We start from the raw sequence: 22,094 nt of genomic DNA, 5'->3' as shown, positions 1-22,094 counted from the left end.
ACCACTGGAAAAACCATAACCTTGACTAGATGGATCTTAGTCGGCAAAGTAATGTCTCTGCCTTTCAATATGCTATCTAGGTTGGTCATAACTTTTCTTTCAAGGAGTAAGTGTCTTTTAATTTCATGGTTGCAGTCACCATCTGCAGTGATTTTGGAGCCCCCCCAAATAAAGTCTGACACTGTTTCCATTGTTTCCCCGTCTATTTCCCATGAAGTGATGGGACCGGATGCCATGATCTTCATTTTCTGAATGTTGAGCTTCAAGCCAACTTTTTCACTCTCCTCTTTCACTTTCATCAAGAGGCTTTTGAGTTCCTCTTCACTTTCTGCCATAAGGCTGGTGTCATCTGCATATTTGAGGTTATTGATATTTCTCCCGGCAATCTTGATTCCAGCTTGTGCTTCTTCCAGTCCAGCGTTTCTCATGATGTACTCTGCATAGAAGTTCAATAAGCAGGGTGACAATATACAGCCTTGATCTACTCCTTTTCCTATTTGGAACCAGTGTGTTGTTCCATGTCCAGTTCTAACTGCTGCTTCCTGACCTGCATACAGATTTCTCAAGAGGCAGGTCAGGTGGTCTGGTATTCCCATCTCCTTCAGAATTTTCCAGTTTATTGTGATCCACACAGTCAAAGGCTTTGGCATAGTCAATAAAGCAGGAATAGATGTTTTTCTGAAACTCTCTTGCTTTTTCCATGATTCAGCAGATGTTGGCGATTTGATCTCTGGTTCCTCTGCCTTTTCTAAAACCAGCTTGAACATCAGGAAATTCACAGTTCACATATTGCTGAAGCCTGGCTTAGAGAATTTTGAGCATTACTTTACTAGCGTGTGAGATGAGTGCAACTGTGTGGTAGTTTGAGCATTCTTTGGCATTGCCTTTCTTTGAGATTGGAATGAAAACTGACCTTTTCCAGTCCTGTGGCCACTGCTGAGTTTTCCAAATTTGCTGGCATATTGAGTGCAGCACTTCGACAGCATATCTTTCAGGATTTGAAACAGCTCCACTGGAATTCCATCACATGTCCTTTTATAATGAATGAATAAATATGAGTAAGTGTTTCCTGGGTTCTCTGAAACATTTTAGTAAATTATGGAACCCAAGGAAGGAGTTGTTGGAACCCTGTTTTACAGCCAATTTGGGCAGAAGTTCAGATAACAACTGAGAACTTGTGGTTGGCATCTGAAGTGAGAGCTGGGGTACAGTTTCATCCAACTGAGCCCTTAATCTGTTGACTGTTGTTTTTCAGTTGCTCAGTTGTGTCTGACTATTTGCCACCCCATGGACTGCAGCATGCCAAGCTTCCTGTCCTTCACCATCTCCTGGAGCTGGTTCAAACTCATGTCCATTGAGTCAGTGATGCCATCCAACCATCTCATCCTCTGTGGTCCCCTTCTCCTTCTGCTTTCAATCTTTCCCAGCATCAGGTCTTTTCTAATGAGTCAGTTCTTCGCATCAGGTGGCCAAAGTATTGCAACTTCAGCTTCAGCGTCAGTCCTTCCAATGAATATTCAGGACTGATTTCCTTTAGTATTGACTGGTTTGATCTCCTTGCAGTCCAAGGGCTCTCAAGAGTCTTCTCCAGCACCACAGTTCAAAAACAGTAATTCTTTGGTGCTCAGCTTTCTTTATAGTCCAACTATCACATCCATATCTGACTACTGGAAAAACCATAGCTTTGACTATATGGACCTTTGTTGACAAAGTAATGTCTCTGCTTTCTAATATGCTGTCTAGCTCTGTCATAGCTTTTCTTCCAAGGATCAAACGTCCTTTAATTTCATGGCTGCAGTTACCATCTGCAGTGATTTTGGAGACCATGAAAATAAAGTCGGTCTCTGTTTCTATTGCTTTCCCATCTATTTGCCATGAATTGATGGGACCTGTCAGATCTAACAGTAGCTCCAGGTATTAGTAGATAGCGTCAGAATTGAATTGAATTGTAGGACACCCAGCTGATAATGGAGAATTGCCTGCTGTGTAGAATACCACATATCTGATGTCAAACAAATTGTGAATATGATAGTATACTTTCTGTTTCTATGATTTTGATGACTCTAGATACTTCTTGTAACTGGGATCATGAAGTATTTGTTCTTTTGTGTCTGGCTTATTTCTCTCAGCACAAATGCATCCATGTTGAAGTATATAAGAGGGTTTCCTTCTTTTTTAAGGCTGAATATCTATTGAGCTTTCAATTTCAGTGATTATATGTTTCATTTCTAGAAATTAATTTTATTTTTGTTTTACTTTATGTCTTTAATAATTTTAAGCATTAATCATTAGTTCTTGTCAACCTACTATTTTCTGTGCTTGAGGGCTCTAATTTTAATTTTTCTCTTTTTATATGCAGACTTTAAATTATAATGAATTGTTTCCTTGTGTGCTTTACATGTTTTAATGGGTGCTCACAGATTTTTGTTAGATAACTAATTCAGGTACCACAAATGGTTTCCCTAAGTTTACTGTTTTACTAGTTTAAGACCTTAAATCTATCACTAATAATCTTAACCTCGTATTTTAATCTTCTTGACTCAGATCTTCATTTTTATCACCCTCTTCTATATCCACAAACTAGATCTTGCCAAATGTCATCTAGAATTGTTCTACCTGTCTGGAATATTAAACTTCTATATCCTACCTTTTGACAGCTTTTAATTTTGCTAGCTTTTGTGTCATTTCTCTGCACAAATTACAAGCCTCATCAGTATCTCTAGTCCAATGACCCACTCTTGTATTTGTCTTCTCTCTAGCATCACTTCGATTTTCTGTATGTTGAATACACATATCTTTTGGAAATTCCTTTTCTTTCCTTCTACATGGTATTGATAGGGCTGCTGATCACATGTTTCATGTGCTCTAGCCATCCTTATCATAGATATGTGCCCCTGACCCAGGCTGTCTGGGCAATCCTTGTTAGGGATTGATATGTACACAACGAGAGCAATGATCAGGGTCAGCTGCCAGGGAGCCAGTGTGAGGAACTCCGCCCGTGGCAAAGGTCATGAGGAAGGAGGCTTCGGCATATGCAAAGGCGGGATCGAGCCTCAGGAAAACCCCTGTTCCCGAGCATCTACCCCCAAAACCAGAGTCTGCCTACTTCACTGTTTTATGCTCTCACCTACAAGTCTGACTTTACAGGGGGTTGTACCCCACCACCTTCTTGGAGGAGTTAACTTATAGCTCCAGTTAATAAAAATTCCTGGGGGTGACAAGGATGTCTCAGGTCAAACCTCTCTGCTGGCAGACTAGCTTGTGTGACAGGATTATCCACACTCTTGCTACTACTACATGATTGTTTACAACCTCTCAACCATAAACAGCACAGAGAGTTTGGAGTATTTTGAAAGTCTTAGTTAGCAATGGTTTTTTCTAAAGATAAAAATCATGTTGGTGAAGGGTTTTCCATTTATTGGGCCAATGTTTGCTGCTAAATCCCCTGCCTTTATACATGTTAATGAATATATAACTAGCATATAGGAGAAATAAGTATTAACCTTTAAGATTAATCATGTTAACCTTAGGCTAAGTAAATTCCTTTCTTAATAGTAACCCACTACACCCTCACCCTATAGGAATGCAACTTTATCTGGTACCTTCAGAGGGTGGTGCCTGGTTTAAGAAAAATCACCCCTGGAAAATGTTTCTGGTTGACTGACCATTATCAGAAAAGAAAGGATCATAAAATGTCAGCAGGCCTCATGGCCAGAAGATGATGTAAAACCCCTAAGACTTTTTGTATACATTTATATGAAGCACCTGATTTTGATAAAGGTCAGGACTGCTGACCCCCGTGTGACTTTAAAATTTCCATTTGTCTCTATGTGTAAAAAAAGAATTTAAGCAAACCTGAAAATAAAGAAAATGGATCAGTTTCTGGAAAGACTGATTCCCCCCTGTCATTTCTTTCTTGTTCTCCGTTTTTCTGGCTGAATTCCCATCTGGAGTGTGAGTACTCACCAAGCCTGCTAATTTTGCCTGGGCTTCTAAGATCTGATCGGGGAGGCCTCAGTGTCTCCTCTCCTTGGGAGAATGGAAAGATGCCTGTGGCCTATGTGGGTGGTGCAAACTCCTTGTGTTGGAGTTTTATTGGTATTCCATGTAAACCAAGTTATTCAGCATTTTTTCTCCACTAGTATTTTCCTACTACACTATATCTTTCTAATCTCCCTCCATATCTTTAATTAAGCAATTAATTCCTAGGACGCTGACTCCGTCCCCCCTTTGAATTACCCTGGATCCACCTGGGCTGGACCCTGGCAGTCAGTCTGTAAGGTCATGAGCTATAAAGAATAAATAAAAGTTGAGCTTCTGGAGGTTGTCCTGCCATGCGTACTTGGAGAGATTTGGAAGAGAATGAAGTCAAACAGAAGCAAACAGAGCTGAGTGATGAGAACAAAATCCTTCCTTCTCATTTACCAGCGTTCACTCTCATTTAACATCTAAATCTTCTCTTTCTCTACTGAACTAAGCTTCTCAAAATAGTAATTTCCAATTTCAGTCTCTACTTCCATATCTTCCAGCCATTTTCTCAATTCATTGTTTACCAGCTTCAACAAACCACGTCAGTGAGGCTGTCTTTGCTAAGGTTCCTTATAACTTTCTACTTATCAAACTCATATATTATGTAAGTTTACTGCAGAATTTACATATATCCTATTTCTTAAAAGAATTCCCATTCCTTGAATTTTTGCAACACTAGGGTTTTCTGGTTTTTCTAAACTCTCTTTTGATTCCTTTTTCTTAGGTAGGAGTCTCTTCCTTAACCACATTATCTAGGGCTCTGTGTAGGTAATCATCTTTTTTTTCATGTCTTTCCCTTTCATACATATATACACACTTCTTGGGTGACCTTACCAATATTATAACTTCAGCTGTCACCCAGATGCAAATTGTTCCCAAGTCTATATCTCCAGCTTCAACCATTCTCTTTTGTTCAGACCAAAGAAAATGACAATTGAGCAAAGACTGGAAGGAGATGAGGGAGTGAACCATGTAAGTATCTGGAAGACTATAATTCTAGAGTGTGGAAATAGGGTATAAAGGCCCTGAGATGGGAGTGTACTTGGCATGTTCAAAGAATGACTGAGAGTGAGGGGGAAATTAATAGAAAATGAAGTCAGAGAAGTAATGGATGGGAGAAGGTCATGTCATGTAAGATCTTATTATAGATCATTTTAATGACCCAAATTTCTGCTCAGAGTGAGATGAAAAGTCAGTGGAGAGATTTTAGCAGAGGAGAGATGTGTCCTGTCTGATGTTTTCAAAAGGATCATTCTGTGTTGAGAATAGACTGGAAGAGAAAGATATGAAGCTGGGTTATTAGAGGCTACTGCAGTAACTTAGATGACACATGTTGGTGATCTGGACCAGGGTAGTAGCAGTGAAGGAGCTGATTATGGATCTATTTTAAAGGGAGAACCAATAGCATATGATGACAGATTGGATGTGGAGTCTGAGATCCAGGAGTATTCAAAGATTATTGTCCCAAGTAACTAGAAGGATAGGGTCACAAATTACTGAGGTGGTGAAGTTTGTAGGAAAAGAAGGTTGTGGGAACCAGTTATATATAAGATACCTATGAGACATTCAAGTGTAGAAGTCTTGAGGCATCTGGATAAAGGATGGAATTTAGTGCTTAAATGGATTAGAGATATTAATTTGGCAGTTATCTTCCATAAATAACATTTAAACTTATGACAGTAGATGAGATCATCACTGGAATGAGAATAGATAGAAAAGGTAAATATTCTAAAAACTGAGCTTTGGAGTAATCTACTGTTAAAAGGCAAGGAAGATAAGAAAACTAGCAAAAGAAACTAAGGAGTAGCTAGTAAATGGAAATAAAATCAAGAGAGTTTGATATCCTGGAAGGTGATTGAAGAAATGTTTCAAGAAGAAAGGAGGGACTGACCATCAAACGTGGCTAATAGGTCAATTAAATTGAGAACAGAATATTTCAGTGGGTTAATAAAAAGAGAGATTTCACTGAAAAAAAAAAAAAAGCAGTAGCTCGAGAGGGAAGTAGAATCAAGAGAGTTTTCTTTTGTTTATGTTTGTAATCTGTTAGGTAGTAAGGGAATTTGTCAGAGCAGAAAGAGAATTGGGAGAACTGCTGGAGCAATGTCCTTGAGTAGGTGAGAGGAGATGGGTTCTGGTGCATAAGGAAAAGAACTATCCTTTTCCTGACACAATTAAATTTGTCTATAGTAACAGGAGAGAAGACAGAGTAGGGTACAGACATAGGTAAGTAGATACTTACAGTGGTAACAAATGGAAATACTCTTCTGCTTTCTATTTTTCTCAATAAGGGAAATGAGAGTGAGAGGATGAGTGAAGAAGAATTGAAAAACTGGTGCCCCTTATTTCTTCCCTGCCCTTATCTTCTAGTTGTTTAGGAGAATGAGAGAATGCACTAGGGAAATAAAATAAAATTGCCTGGCAGCATGGGCTTCCCTGGTAGCTCAGCTGGTAAAGAATCTGCTTGCAATGCAGGAAACCCTGGTTCAGCTCCTGGGTCGGGAAGATCCCCTGGAGAAGGGATAGGCTACTCACTCTAGTATTCTTTGCCTGTAGAATCTCCAGGGACAGAGGAGCCTGATGGGCTACATTCCATGGAGTCGCAAAGAGTCAGACATGACTGAGTTGAACACACATGTTGAAGTCAGGGATCATAAATGTAAGAGAGACTAGTCATAGCATAGTTGTATGCCTTTCTCCGTCTACCTTTAGATGTGCAAATTCAAGCACGAAAAAGCCCAATAATGGGATTTAATCAGTATTGATTTGTTGTTGTTGTTAGGCAAGTACAATCGCAAATGGAACAAGGTAGTTGAGGGTGTAAGGGAGGGAGTGGGGATGATAACCAAACACAGAATTTAAACTAGGTAAGGGGAAAAGTGATAACATAAGAGACATGATGGATCATGAATAGTGGTTGGATTAATGGACCATAGATCAGAGGATGGAGCTTAAAGGATTATTGGTATTGGGGAAAAAATAGGGAGTGAAATGGAAAAAAGAAAGGTGGTGATTAGAGAGAGTGGAGTGCTTGGAATTGAATTATAGAAGAACTGTAACTTTTGGTACTAGTGCATAGCTATAGGAGGTAACCAGTCAGTGAAATCTAGGGAGACAAGTCTATGATGGTACAAGAATCAGGAGAGAAACCAAGCCAAGGAGTGGTAAGGAGGAGCTAGAAAGAGGAATATACTAGGATGTTCAAGAGGAGAGGAGGAGAGGAGGTCAAGAATCTGAAAAACTAGGTTAATGCATGGATAGAATAATGACAGCAGCAGTTTTGAAGGATATAAGCTAGCTAGAAGCTAAACTTTTCAGGAAATGGGGGGCAGTGACCTGAGGATAGCAGATGACTGTAACAAAGCTGTGGTGTTATAGTCTTAAAACACAAGGTTAGAAGCTAAAATTGCTCATCTTGTGGTCATGCATGACATCCTACTTAGATAAAAATTTTGTCAAGTTTTCTGCAGAATTTATCATACTTCCACTTTCTTGAACTTCTCTTTTCTTTAAACCGTATGACCTTGAGATCACTTGGTTTTCCGACCTGTCAATTCTATTTTTAGTCATCTCTTAGATTCTCCTTCTCAGTGGTATTATTCCTGACTCCCTGCATGTTCTTTTCTCTCCTCACTATATGCACACTCCCTGAGTGATCTCACCAATCTCATGGCTTTAGCTGTAATACAAGTGCATGTGGCTCTTAAATCTGTAGCTCCAGCCACAACTATGCTGTCTTGCTCTAGACCTGTATTTCTGATTGCCCACTGAATAGCATTAGGATGGGCTTTCCACGTGATGCAGTGGTAAAGAATCTACCTGCTAATGCCGGAAACAAAGAGACACAAGTTCGATCGCTGGGTCAGGAAGATAACTTGGAGTAATAAATGGCAACCCACTCTAGTATTCTTGCCTGAAATATTCCATGGGTAGAAGAGCCTGGTGGGATATAGTTCATGGGATCACAAAGAATTGGACATGACTGAGAGACTGAGCATGCACACATGCTTCAGACACCTTAAATTCATTCAAGACTGAATTAATTATCTTCTTCTTTAAACTTTTCTTCATCTTTGAATTTCAGTCACTAAGATGACCCATCATAATTCAATTCCTCTTTCTCATATCCCAAATATAGTCAAGTTATGAATTTCTGTGATTTTTGTTTCTCAACTGAATTCTATTTCTTAATTGTCAACACTGATTAAATCCAACTCTTATTTCTTCAAGCTCATATCTGTATATCAAAAATTTGGTGAAGAAAAACACAAAAGGCATTGCCCTAGTCTCATGGAAATATAGAAAATATAGTTTATCAAATGTTCTATTTTCTATAGCACAAGAAGGCACTGGAAGGAAGATGGAAAGGATGTTGAATGTCTACTCATTACCCTGACATATCAGTTATAGGGTATGGGGCTTCCCAAACAGGAAGAGAATTTTTCTATTTTTTTGTGTGTGTTTATATACATCAGATAAGGAGTTTTCATTGCATTTTGATACTTGTAAATTAAAAAACAAAATGAAAAAGTCACTACTTCAGAGAAGCCTTGCTTGATCACCCTATATAGGTAAGCTTTCCCCTATTATTCTTTAACTGTTTCTTCATTGATTTATCAAATAAATATAGTACCTATTTTGCATCAGGCACTATTCAATGGTAGGAATACAGTGAAGAAAAGGGACAAAATCCATATCTTCATTGATCTTGAGAATGGTAGGGGGAGTCAAACAAGAAACCTGTATGGAAAAGAAAAGTAAATCTGTATGGAAATACATAGTGTATTTTTGAATAGTGATAGTGCTATGAGAAAATAAAGGATAACAGAACAGAATAAATGGTGGGGAGGCTGGGAGCAATTTTAGGTAGGAAAATCAAGGAAAGCCTGATCTTTGAGAAGATGAGGTTTTAGTGTAGATATAAATGATGTGAAGAAGGTAGCTAGACAAGGACCTCGGGAAAGAGATCTCCACAAAGAGAGAGCAGCAATTGTAAAGACCCTGAGGTGTAGGCGGTTCAAAGATGCTGTCAATATCTCTGAAGGCCTCCTTCAATCACTTATCACAGGCTGTAATGACATGTTTATATTTGTTTACCTATTTGGATCTATATATATTATTAACTTTTATTTGTTTATAGTCTTTTATTCCCATGATTCCTGAACAAGGCTATGCTTATCTTGTTAAAGATCCATACTTAGTACCTGGCACAGAGTGAGTAGTTCAATGTTTATTGAATAAATAAATAGTAACAGCTATTTTGCCAACAAAGGTCCATCTAGTCAGGCTATGGTTTTTCCAGTGGTCATGTATGGATGTGAGAGTTGGACTGTGAAGAAAGCTGAGCTCTGAAGAATTGATGCTTTTGAACTGTGGTGTTGGAGAAGACTCTTGAGAGTCCCCTGGACTGCAAGGAGATCCAACCAGTCCATTCTAAAGGAGATTAGCCCTGGGTGTTCTTTGGAAAGAATGATGGTAAAGCTGAAACTCCAATACTTTGGCCACCTCATGCAAAGAGTTGACTCATTGCAAAAGACTGTGATGCTGGGAGGGATTAGGGGCAGGAGGAGAAGGGGACGACTGAGGATGAGATGGCTGGATGGTATCACCGACTGGATGAATGTGAGTTTGAGTGAACTCTGGGAGATGGTGATGGACAAGGAGGCCTGGTGTACTGCTATTCATGGGGTTGCAAAGAGTCGGACACAACTGAGTGACTGAAATGAACTGAACTGAACTGATAGAAACGAATAAAGGGAGAAAGAAAAGTAGAACTTAAGGTGATTCTGGGACATTTAGGAGATATCCAATCAACATAGTCTAGGGAGACAATTCTGTTTATGGAACAAGAATCATAAAAGAAGCCAAGTTAAAAAGAGGTAAGCAAGAGCCAGAAGGATGGAAAAGAAAACTAGGATGGTGCAACTTAACGAGAGCTGAAAGTGGGGAACATAAGAGTGGGCAGGAGTCTGTAAGGTCAAATGCTGCAGCGAGCACAGAAATACAGAATAAAGACCTCTGTGTCTAGACATTAGCACCTTTTATAAATTGCAGCTTCAGAAGAGTGGTGAGGCTAGATGTGAGGAAGTGAAAGCTTTGGACATATGCCATTATTCTGGAGCTCTAATAGTAAAAGATCAGTGATTTTGTTCCTCTTCTTTTTTCACACAGGAATTATCTATAGCCCATCTCCGGGAAGAGGAGTCAGAGGTCATACTCGCTTCCTCTCTAGTTGAAAAGTCATTTCTCAATCCATTGTCATCACCTTGAAATTCAGGATGAAATGTCTGTCTAGTGACTCTGGAACAGGGTTCCCTTCTCTCTGTCCCACATCCATCTGTAGCAGTCTTCTCATACACCGGACCCTGACAGAGAGGTTGGGTGGTTCTTTACTAAAAATTTCAGGTAAACATTCTAAAGCCACACAGGGTCCAAGCATTGTTTTGAGGGTGAATTGGGAAGTGGGTAAGGAAGATCAAGCATTGTTATTTTGGGTGTGGCTAATTTGCCCCTTTTACCAACATGATGTGGGGCAAAGCTTCATGGTTTAGTCCAGGAATTGAAAACTTAAAACATTTACCAGGTAGATATAATGAATGAAAGAAATAGGCAGGCCAGGCCAGGGATGAAGTGTAGAGAGCGAGTCCCATTTAGATTAGGATTAATGCTACTCACCAGTGCTACTCAGCACCAGATAATTGCTTCCCTGTAGAAATGTGGTTCCACTGTGGTCAGATATCTGGAAAACATTAAAAAAAAAAAAATCAGGATCTTTAAGTGAATAGTTCCAATTTCTCATGTTACTATTTTGTTTTTGCATTTCCTTATAAATTTTATTTTCATGTTACTAATTTTTAAAAAAGCACTGTGAGGGCCAAACACCCGTAGATGGAATCCTGGTCTCCAGCTTCCAGTTTGTGATTGTTTTTTAAATTTGTTGCTGTGCAGTTTGCAGGATCTTAGCTCCCCAACCAGGGATTGAACCTGGGCCCTTGGCAATGATAGCAAAAGTCCTAACCACTGAAGTGCCAGGGAACTCTTAGTTTGTGATTTCTGGTTTAGAATGTAAGAAAGTATGCCAAAGAATATTTTAGTCCTTTCTTCATTCATACTGGCCACTCCCCACCTCTACAATACTTTATGGCATCCTGGACCACTTTTTCTAAAGCACTCACTGACTGATTCTGAGTTATTTTCTCCTCCATCTTTATCTGTTGGCCCCGAGGGAAGTAGAAGGATGGGCAATATCCAAAAGACAGGAATGAGGAAAAGACTGTGTAGCTTTTCCAACTCTTTTAGTTTCTCAAATTCACAAGAAGGCTATTGGGTTTCTCTTACAGTACCTGAGATACCATGTGAGGTTCTGGAGAATTTTCTACCTTCTTGGAATTTCAAGTCCAGTGGAGATATATGGCTAGATATATGGATATATCAACCATAAAATTACATAAAATCTTATAAAATTATAAGCTTTATAAATAATTGGGGAAGTACAGGATCTATGAGATTATTTAACAGACAGCTGACTTAACTGGGTATGAGGATGAATGTGTTGAAGACTTCTCCAGAGCAATTATGTAGAAGCTAGGTCTGGAAGACTAAATAAGAATTAGCTAACCTGCTGTATGTGCTGTGTGTGTTTGTGTGTATGTGTGTAGAAAGTATTGCAGAGGGAACTCATTATGTTAAGCCATAGAAGCAAGAGAGTTTGGATAATTCTAGGAGCTGAATGAAGACCAGTGTGATTGGGATGCTGTGAAAGAAGGGGTGACAAGGTAGTAGGGGTCTTGAAGGCCATGCCAAAGGTTTGGAATTGCCACTGGTGTGACTGGGGTCTGCTTAAAAGGGAAAAGGACTTTTCTTCCTTTTTATTACCTTTCCAGGACAGCCAATCACAGCTGTCTTACTTCAATCAAAGCAGCTTAATGGTGATGCATTTTCCTCCATTTTATTAAGGAACAAGCTTACTTTCTGGACAAAGATAAAAATTTTGGTAGAAATTTTGTAGGCATTGCATGTGTTCTTCCCTGATTACAAAATTTATCTTTTGGGAATGGAGCATGCAGGTCTTCATGGGTTTGCCTGCAGAATAGTAGATTAGTTCCAGTTGGTTAATTCCTTTTGTCTCCCTCAAGAAAGAAAAAGGTAATTAATTACATGGTGAGTGTTGGGTGGTCTTCAGGCCTAGAGAGACCTCTGACTGAGAATGTCCCATAGCAGTGGAGCCATTTACTCTTATGAGAAACAGTAGCAGAAAGAAAGGCTTGGAGAGGGAAATCCAGAGATTTTAAATCTAGAGATTTTTTTTACCCCTCCTTTTTGACATCTTAAGTTTGATATGTGAATTAGGGGTAGCGTTGAGATTCTAAATAGACAGTCTGTGAGGTAAAGCCAGAGGTTAGGGTTAAGGTTTAAATTTGGGAACCATTAGCTTATAAATTGTATTAAGGCAATGAGAATGACTAACATCATATAAGAAGAACATGTAGGTGGAGAAGTAAAAAGGGCTTATGTCTGAGCCTTAGCTCCAGTCCTTACTGGTCCTGCATAGGTGAAGGAGGTTCAGAAGGAGATTGAGAAGCAGCTAATAAGGAAGGAGGAAAGCTAGGGGAATCTGGTGTCATAGATTCCAAAGGAAAAGAGTGTGTCATTGGTAATACATATGGAGGAAGTTTAAAAGGTTCAAGGAAATATAAGAATCAAGAAGTCTATCTTTTATTTCCTGGTTTATACTGAAATGTAAGCTTAGTTTTTCTTATTAGCTCTTTTCTTATTTATCTCTTAGGTATTTATAGACACATTCTTAGTTCTTGTTTTAGTAGTGATTCCCTAGTGCTATCCAGACATACGGTGAATTCTGGTAGATTTCCTGCTCTTGATTTAGCAGTCCCTTCCATGCCATGATTTCTAATTGTTTTTGCTGTTTTTGGGCATCCTAGATGTTGAAGACGTTTCTCTACCTGCCCTGACTTCCACATTATTCTCATTTTTTCCCCTTTGAAAGACCTTGGAAATCTTATTTTTTTCTTGATCTCCTTGAGCAAAAGGCACTCTCTACTGAAAGAAATCTCCTCAAATCTTTAGGCCATCTTGCATGGGCATAGAAATAACCCTTCTTTTTTCTTTGAGTCCTCCATGACTCTATTACTGTAAGCCCTTCCTTCTTCCTGAACAAATTTCTCAGTCCTGTTCTGCTGATAATATAATTAATAGCCAGTGTGTGTTTTAGTCGTTCAGTCGTGTTGGACTCTTTGTGACCCCATGGACTAGAGCCTGCCAGGCTCCTCTTTCCATGGAATTCTCCAGGCAAGAATACTGGAGTTGGTTGTCATTCCCTTCTCCAGGGGATCATCCTGACCCAGGGATTGAACCTGGGTCTTCTGCATTGCAGACAGATTCTCTACCATCTGAGTCACCAGGAAAGCCCTAATTAATAGCCAGTATTTGAGATTAGTTTAACTTTAGTGAATTTTGTTTTGCTCATTTATTGTTCCCATCATTATTTCCGTTCTTCCTTACTCAACTCTCCCACTCCTTCCCATTAAATCTTGAGGTCTTGAGAGCTGGTCTCCATTACATAGTCTCCAGCACATGGGCCCTCTCCAAAAGTCCTGGGCTGTTTAAAGAAATTTTTAAATTTTAGAAGAGTTTAGTTGGCTTAAAATTCACCAAACAGAGTTTCCCTGGTTGCTCAGTGGTAAGGAACATATCTGCCAACGCAGGGAACAGGGGTTTGATCCCTGTTCCAGGAAGATCCCATTCATTGGAGAACTCAGCCTGTGAGCTGCAACTACTGAGCCCATGCCCCACAACTACTGAAGCCTGTGCACCTAGAGCCCATGGTCTGCAACAAGAGAAACCACTGCAATGAGAAGCCCTCACACAACAACTAAACAGTAGCCCCCACACACCACAACTGGAGATGTAATTAGTTGCTATGTGCATTTTAAAGTATTTGAATTTTAACTATCTATAGGTAAAAAATTAATCAAAAGCAAAAAGAATGTAGTAGAGCTACATGTTTTGACATTTAAAAATTGTTTAAGAAATATTCTTAAGCCAAAAAAAAAAAGCAAGTTCTAAAAAGATTCCATTCTGGTAAAAATGTTGTTCTTTTAATATGGAATCATAGAACTTCCTTAGTGGTCCAATGGCCAACATGCCATGCTCCCAATACAGGGGGCCTGGGTTTGATTCCTGGTTGGGGAACTGTATCCCACATGCCACAATGAAGAGTTTGCATCTCACAACTAAGAATTCACATGCTGCAACTATAAAAAAGATCTGGCATGCCACAGCTAAAAGATCCTACATGCTGCCAACTAAAGATTCTGTGTGCTGTAACTAAAAGAACCCACTTGTTGTGATGAAGGTTGAAGATCCTCTGTGCCACCACTATGACTCAGCACAGCCAAATAAAAAAATTAAAAATATGGAATCATTAATAGTGGTTATCTTAGAGATTAGGCAATTTTTTGCTTGTGGAATGTTTGAATTATTTACAATATATTTGTTATTTTATGATCAGAGAAAGATACACTTTAAAAAGATATATTAGAAAGACTTCAATTAGATAGTGGAATAAGAGATTCTAGTCCTTGTCCTACCACAGAAACACCAATTTAACAACCATTCATGGGCAAAGATACCTTTATGAGTGCTCCAGAGTCCAGCTGAGAGGTTCTAGCACCCCAGTGGAACATAAAACCTGAGAATGAGAAAGGTGGCAGAAAGCTTATTTAAAGAAATAATAGCTGAAAACTTCCCAAATCTGGGAAAAAATGGATATCCAGATTCATGAAGGTTAAAGCAATAAAAATAGGTTGAGTCCAAAAATATCTACACTGAGACACATTGTAATTAAATGGTCAAAAGTCAAAAATAGATTTTGGAAGCCTCAAGAGAAAAATGACTTGTCAAATACAAGTAAATTCCCACATAAAACTGTCAAAGGTTTCTCAGCAGGAGCCTTGCAGTCCAGGAGGGAGTGGAATGATATATTCAAAGTGCTGAAAGAAGACAACTGCCAACAGGAATATTTTATACCTGGAAAAACTTTTAGAAATGAAATAGAAAGACTTTCTCAGACAAATAAAAACTGAAGGAGACCTGCCTTACAGGAAATGCTAAGGGAAATTCTTCATATTGAAATGAAAGTGTGCTAAACAGCAACACCAAAGCAAATGAAAGTATAGATCTCAATGATAAAGGTAAGCACAGACAATCTCTAATGGCTCAACTTACACTTTTTTTGATTTTACAATCGTGTGAAAGTGTTATGCATTCAGTAGAATCCATACTTTGAATTTTGATCTTTTCCCAGCTATGAGTGTGTGATATGATACTCTCTTGTGATGCTCTCTTGGAAGGGCAGTGAGCCACAGCTCCCAGTCAGCCACATGATCACGAAGGCAAATAACTGATACATTTATAACCATTCTGTACCCATATATCCATTCAGTTATTTCAGTACAGTATTTAATAACTTAAATGAGAATTCATCAGTACTTTATTATAAAATAGGCTTTGTGTTAGATGATTTTGCCCATCTGTAGGTTAACGTGAATATCCTGAGCAGTTTAAGGTAAGACTGAGTGACTTCACTTTCACTTCTCACTTTCATGCATTGGAGAAGGAAATGGCAACCCACTCTAGTATTCTTGCCTGGAGAATCCCAGGGACAGGGGAGCCTGGTGGGCTGCCGTCTATGGGCTCGCACAGAGTTGGACACGACTGAAGCGACTTAGCAGCAGTAGCGGCAGCAGATGTATTAAATGCCTTTTGGCTTATGACATTTTCAGCTTCCACTGGGCTTTTGGGGACATAATCCCATTGTAACTCAAGGAAGATCTGTATATAGACAACTACAGAATAATGTAATATTGTAATAGTGCCACATAAGTCATTTTTAACTCTAGTATAAAAGTTAAAAGATAAAGGTATTAACCATAAATATAAAAATCTATTAATGGATACACAATTTTTAAAACATGCATTATGACATTAATAGCAAACTGTGTAATGAGAAAATTTTGAATGCAACTCTTTTATGAAGAGTTTTGCATGCAACTAAAGTTAAACTATTATTAGCTTAAAATAGACTGTTATAAGATGCTATATATAGGCCTCAGGGTAACCACAAAAAAACACCTAAAGAAGATACACAAAAGAAAAAGAGAAAGAAGTCAAATCATATAAGCACAAAGAATTATCAAATCATAAAGAGAGGAAAAGAAGAAAAAAAACAGCAAAATAAAAAAAAATTTAACAAATGACAGTAGTAAGTCCTTAGTGAAAGTGGAAGTGAAAGTGAAGCCACTCAGTCGTGTCCAACTCTTTGCGACCCCATGGACTGGGGCCTACCAGGCTCCTCCTTCCATGGGATTTTCCAGGCAAGAGTACTGGAGTGGGTTGCCATTTCCTTCTCCCGGGGATCTTCCCAACCCAGGGATCGAACCTGGTTCTCCCTCATTCCAGGCAGACGCTTTAACCTCCAAGCCACCAGGGAAGCCCAATAATTACTTATCAATTTAAATGTAAGTGGACTAAACTTTTCAATCAAAAATCTTACAGGTGCTTGAATGGATACAAAAAAAAGATCAAACTATATTCATTCTACAAGAGACTCACTGGATAGCCATAAGCTGAATGTAAAAGGTTAGTAAAAGATTACATGCAAATGGTAACAGGTATATGAAAAGATGCTCAACATCATTAATCATCAGGAAAATGCAAATCAAAACCACAATGAGACATCACCTTATACCTATTAGGGTGACAATTATTTTTAAAAAATCAAACAACAAGGACCTATTGTATAGCACAGGAACTGGTATAGTTCAATATTCAATGTCTTGTAATAACCTAAATGAAAAAGAATCTGAAAAAGAATATCTATATATCTGAATCAGTTTGCTGTATACCTGAAACTAACACAACATTGTAAATCAACTATACTTTGATGAAAAAAATCAAAAGATAAGTGTTGGTGAGGAGGATGTGGAGAAAAGGGAACACTTGTACACTGCTGGTGGGAATATAAATTGGTACAGACACTGTGGAAAATCGTATAGAGTTTCCTCAAAATTGAAAAATAGAACTACAACATGATCCAGCCATTTTACTTCTGAGTATATATATACAAAGGACATAAAATTCATGGATGAGCCTAATGGACACTATGCTAAGTGAAATAATCTAGATGTGGGAAAACAAAGAGTATACAATCCTATTGATATGAGTAATATAAAACAATTAAATATAAAACTTATAGAAGAAGAGAGCAGAATGGTGGTTACCAAGGTATAGGAAGAGGGGGAGTAGAGCAGGTGGAATAGGGAAGGTGTTGGTTAAAAGATACAAAGGCTCAGTTATGCAAGAGCAAAGAGTCCCAGAGATCTACTGCATAGCATTGTGCCTATAGTTAAGAATATTGCATTTACACTTAAAAATGTAAGAGGACAGATCTTATGTGCTCTTATCACACACACAAAATTAAAAATTAAAAAGAGAGTAGAGGAAATTTTTGGATGTGATGATATATTACCATTTACAGTATTGATTGTGATTATGGTTTCATCAGTGTATACTTGTCTTCAAACTCATCAACCTATTTGCATTAAGTATGCACAGCTTTTTGTATGCTGGTTGTTCCTCAATAAAACACTTTTTAAAAAATTGGAGGATTCAACCCTGGGACAAAGGAGGATTATTTCTCAGATGAGGTAAATGAATGGAATTAGAAAATTTGAGCAGAGATAGGATAGGAAATAATGTGGAAACGGTATACACAGACAGTGTATCATTTTTCCTTTCTTATTGTGCTGAAGGCCTGTAAGAAGATTATATTAGTTCAGGTGAATGTAATTTAATAATAATAATAATAATAACAAACAGTAAGAATACAACAATAATGATGGCTGGCTCTTAATTGATTGAGCTCTTTTATTTGCTAACCATAATACTAGGAGTTTCAGGTGAATTGTTTTACTGAATTCTCACAAAACTCCATTACCTCATAAACAACTCCATTTTATTTATTTATTAAGAATATTTATTGAACACTTGCTATATGTTAGGGGTATGGTGATAAATAAAATTATCATGGTCCCTCTTCTTGAAGAACTTATGGTATAGTAGGAAAAACAGACATTAAACAAATGAAAATAAATATTTAATGACACATAATAAATGACATAGAAGGTGTGATAGAATAATAGGGGGATGTATTTCAGATAGAAGGGCGTGGGAAGGTCTCTCTTGGAATGTGACATAGGTAAGCTGACACCTAAAAATAAGGAGAAACCAGGCAGGCAGAGGAAGGGCCTTGAGGCAGAAGTAAATAGGTCTATTAACATAGATCATTCTTTCCTCTAATAAGGGAGATAAAAGAAGATCTCTAAGGCTAAATAGAGATAGTGGAGGAAGAATGATGCTAGTTGAGGGTGGGATGGGCCAGACTGTCTAAAGCCATGTATATTCAACTTTTATCCTGAGTACATTAGGAAGTCTTGAAGTATTTTAAGCAGACAAGTGAAGGATCTGATTTATGTTAAAAATAATACTTTGGCTATGTCATGGAGAATGGATTTGAGGGAGCCAAGAGCAAATATTGGGGACAATTGCTCTGAGTTTATTGTAGCATTCAGGTTGAGAGGATGATGGTTGTACATCGGATGGTAGTTGCAGATTTGGAAAAAAGTGGAAAAGTCCACTCATTGGAGGTAGAGTGCAAAGGGCCTGGTTATAGAGAAGCTGAGTTCAGTTCAGTTCAGTCGCTCAGTCGTCTTTGAATCTTTGTGACACCATGGACTGAAGCCAGTGATAACTTAAGTCCTTCATTTGTATAACAGGGTTGATCCACTGCTAGCCTCCTTTTTCAGTGTAGGAGACCAAAGCTGGAAGAAGTTAGGTAACATGTTCCAGGAGGTACATCTAGTAAATGATGTATTATGATAAGAGCATTGAGTCAACTCCAGAGAAAATACACGTAATAAACACACTGTATTCCTTCCCAGTGAGTCACAGTCCTGCTGCTTTCTAAAAGGAGAGAACTGGTTGTCTTCTGAATTATAACCTCTCTGCCAACCATGAGTCCATTTGCTTAGTTACCTAAGAGAAAGTCAATAACCAGACTCTTTTTAACGCTTTCCCCCGGTAACCATAAGATCAGTCTTTAAGTTGGTGAATCTGTGTCTGCTTTGTAAATAAGTTCATTTGTATCATTTGTTAAAAAGATCTGCATATCACTCAGTATAATGATCTCCATGTTGCTGCAAATGGCATTATTTCCTTCTTTTAGATGGCTGAGTAATATTCCATTGTATAAGTGCACCATATCTTCATTGTCTATTCTTCTGTTGGTGGACACTTAGGTTGCTTCCCCGTCTTGGCTATTGTAAATCACGCTGCAGTGAACGTTGGGTGCGTATATTCTTTTGAACCACATTTTTCTTCAGATATGTGCCCAATAGTGAAATTGCTGAATCTCATGGTAGCTCTGTTTTTAGTTTGTTTTTTTTTTTAAAGGAAACTCCTTACTGTTCTCCATTGTGGCTGTATGAATTTACATTCCCACCAATAGTGTAGGCGGGTTCCCTTTTCTCCACAATCCTCTCCAATATTTATTGTTTGCATATTTCTTTGGCTATTCAGGCTCTTTTGTGTCTTCATACAAATTTTAAGATATTTTGTTCTAGTTCTGTGAAAAATGCCATTGGCAATTTGACAGAGATTTCATTGAATCTGTAGATTGCCTTGGGTAATATAGTCATTTTGACAATGTTGATTCATCCAATCCAAGGACATGGTATATGTTTCCATCTGCTTGTGTGGTCTTTGATTTCTTTCATCAGTGTATTATAGTTTTTGAAGTACAGGTTTTTGTTTCCTTAGGTAGATTTATTCCTAAGTATTTTATTCTTTTTGATGCTGTGGTAGATGGGATTATTTCTTGAATTTATCTTTCTGATCTTTTGTTGTTGGTGTATAGAAATGTAACAGATTTCTCTGCATTAATTTTGTATCTTGCAACTTTACCAAATTCATTGATGAGCTTTAGTAGTTTTTGGTCTCATCTTTAGAATATTCTATGTGTAGTATCATGTCATCTGCAAACAGTGATGATTTTACTTCTTTTCCAATTTGGATTTCTTTTCTTTTCTTCTCTGATTGCCATGGCTAGTACTTCTAAAACTATTTTGAATAAAAGTGGTGAGAGTGGACATCCTTGGCTTGTTCCTGATCTTAGAAGAAATGCTTTCAGCTTAACTGTTGAGTATGATGTTAGTTTCAGATTTGTCACATGCTAAGTCACTTCAGTCGTGTCTGACTCTGTGCCACCCCATGGACAGCAGCCCACCAGGCTCCTCTGTCCACAGGATTCTCTAGGCAAGAATACTGGAGTGGGTTGCCATTTCCTTCTCCAAGGTTTGTCATATATAGCCTTTATTATGTTAAGGTAGTTTCCCTCTATGACCACTTTATGGAGAGGTTTTTTTTTTTTTTCAGTTTTATTTATTTATTTTTAAAAAATTTATTTATTTTAATTGGAGGCTAATTCTGTTACAATATTGTAGTGGTTTTTGCCATATATTAACATGAATCAGCCACAGGTGTACATGTGTTCCCCATACTGAACCCCCCTCACACCACCCTCCCCAAGAGTTTTTAAAAAATCATAAATGGGTGTTGAATTTTGCCAAAAGCTTATTCTACATCTACTGAGATGACCATATAATTTTTATCCTTCAATTTGTTGATGTAGTGTATCACACTGACTGATGTGCAGATATTAAAAGTCCTTGCATCCCTGGGATAAATCCCACTTGATCATGATGTATGATCTTTTCAATGTCTTATTGGATTCAGATTGCTAGTATCTTTTTGAGAATTTTTGCAGGCATATTATCTGATGTATATTTTGGCCTGGAGCAGATTAGGAAATGTTATTTGGGTCACATTCTGGAAATGATGTTATTCCTTAAATGTTTGATCTGGGTAAGCAGATTCAAGTCTGATAATCCTAGATATTCAAATTATGTTGTCAGGCAGAAACCAAGCTTTGTTCTTTCTCATGGGATCAGGAGCAGATATGTAATTCTGAAATTCCTTTGAAGTCTTTCAGAAACTTACACGACGTTGTGATGGGCAGTTGTCTTGGAATAAATGGGCTTCTTCTAATAGGAAAAAGAGAAAAATAAAGAAGGTCAACAGAAACCAGAGTGTCAGGCTGTTCCTCGTGGTTATAGAGGTGTCTGGAAATCACTATGGGCAGATAGGGATATTCACAGCCTAAGGTAAGATTAAATTAAAAGAAAAATAGGTAGCTTACATCACTTTGCTGTACAGCAGATATTGGCATAACATTGTAAATCAACGATACTTCAAATAAAAATAAACAGATCTATATTTTTAAAAAGTAGGTTAAAAACTCAGTTAAGTGTGGTGATCCTAATATTAATACAGATAACTTCCTGGATGTGTTTTAGGTGTGCCCTGAGACTTTCTGTATCCTGTATTTCTGGCATCTGTAAAATGGTCCCTTTACTATTACTATATTTGTGAAATCTTAGGTGTGAGAAGAGAGATAAGAATGTAAGAACAGCTGGCAATAATGGGCTTACCTCTTGGGGATGATTAACTTCAGAGTAGATTGTGGTGGATTCATAGTTTTTCACAGGATTTGAGATTTTTGTTTCCTGTAGAACACAATCATATTGATTTGGCTTACATAAAGAGATATGTACTCATGCACACATATATTCACATAAAGAGATATAAACTCATGCAAACAGATATATTCTTGGGAAAGGCAGTGTGATGAAAGAGGGATGATGTTAAAATTCTTCAGGGGGAAGGCTATGGAGTGTTTAGCAAGAGGAACTGGAAGTCAAGCACCACTAGCTCTCAAATTTGTGAAGGATTAGTCATCTTTCCTGAGCCCCAAACTGAAGCACAACACTCCAGTAAACCAGTGGGCTCACGAACCAGAGAAAGACAGAAGGGTGACCTTGTTGGCAGGTGATGTGAAGGAAAGAAAGCATTCTTGTCCTGCATCCAGCTCTACT

General features: G+C 38.1%; 1 protein-coding gene across 7 annotated transcripts in view; it reads right to left on the bottom strand.

Annotated features, from left to right (window-relative positions):
- Window positions 1-9,762: 9,762 nt before the first annotated feature.
- SLAMF6 (SLAM family member 6) overlaps window positions 9,763-22,094 on the bottom strand; it is a 30,974-nt gene continuing 18,642 nt past the window's right edge. For 4 of the 7 annotated variants that reach the window (XM_040230101.1, XM_040230103.1, XM_040230104.1 and 1 more), the window contains exons 7-8: window positions 21,651-21,725; window positions 9,763-10,765 (exon numbers count right to left, since the gene is read on the bottom strand). In XM_040230101.1, the coding sequence (XP_040086035.1) occupies window positions 10,694-10,765; window positions 21,651-21,725 (147 nt within the window). In that variant the 3' untranslated portion in view covers window positions 9,763-10,693. Of the gene's footprint in view, window positions 10,766-20,589; window positions 21,204-21,650; window positions 21,726-22,094 lie in introns of those variants that run through there. The other 3 variants (XM_040230102.1, XM_040230105.1, XM_040230106.1) reach the window with 1 other exon arrangement.

This window comes from Oryx dammah, unplaced genomic scaffold (genome assembly GCF_014754425.2).
Source record: "Oryx dammah isolate SB20612 unplaced genomic scaffold, SCBI_Odam_1.1 HiC_scaffold_28, whole genome shotgun sequence".
In the NCBI taxonomy this organism is placed as follows: domain Eukaryota; kingdom Metazoa; phylum Chordata; class Mammalia; order Artiodactyla; family Bovidae; genus Oryx; species Oryx dammah.
Note: the sequence above shows the minus strand (reverse complement) of the source record. Positions and strands in the feature narration are given on the sequence as shown.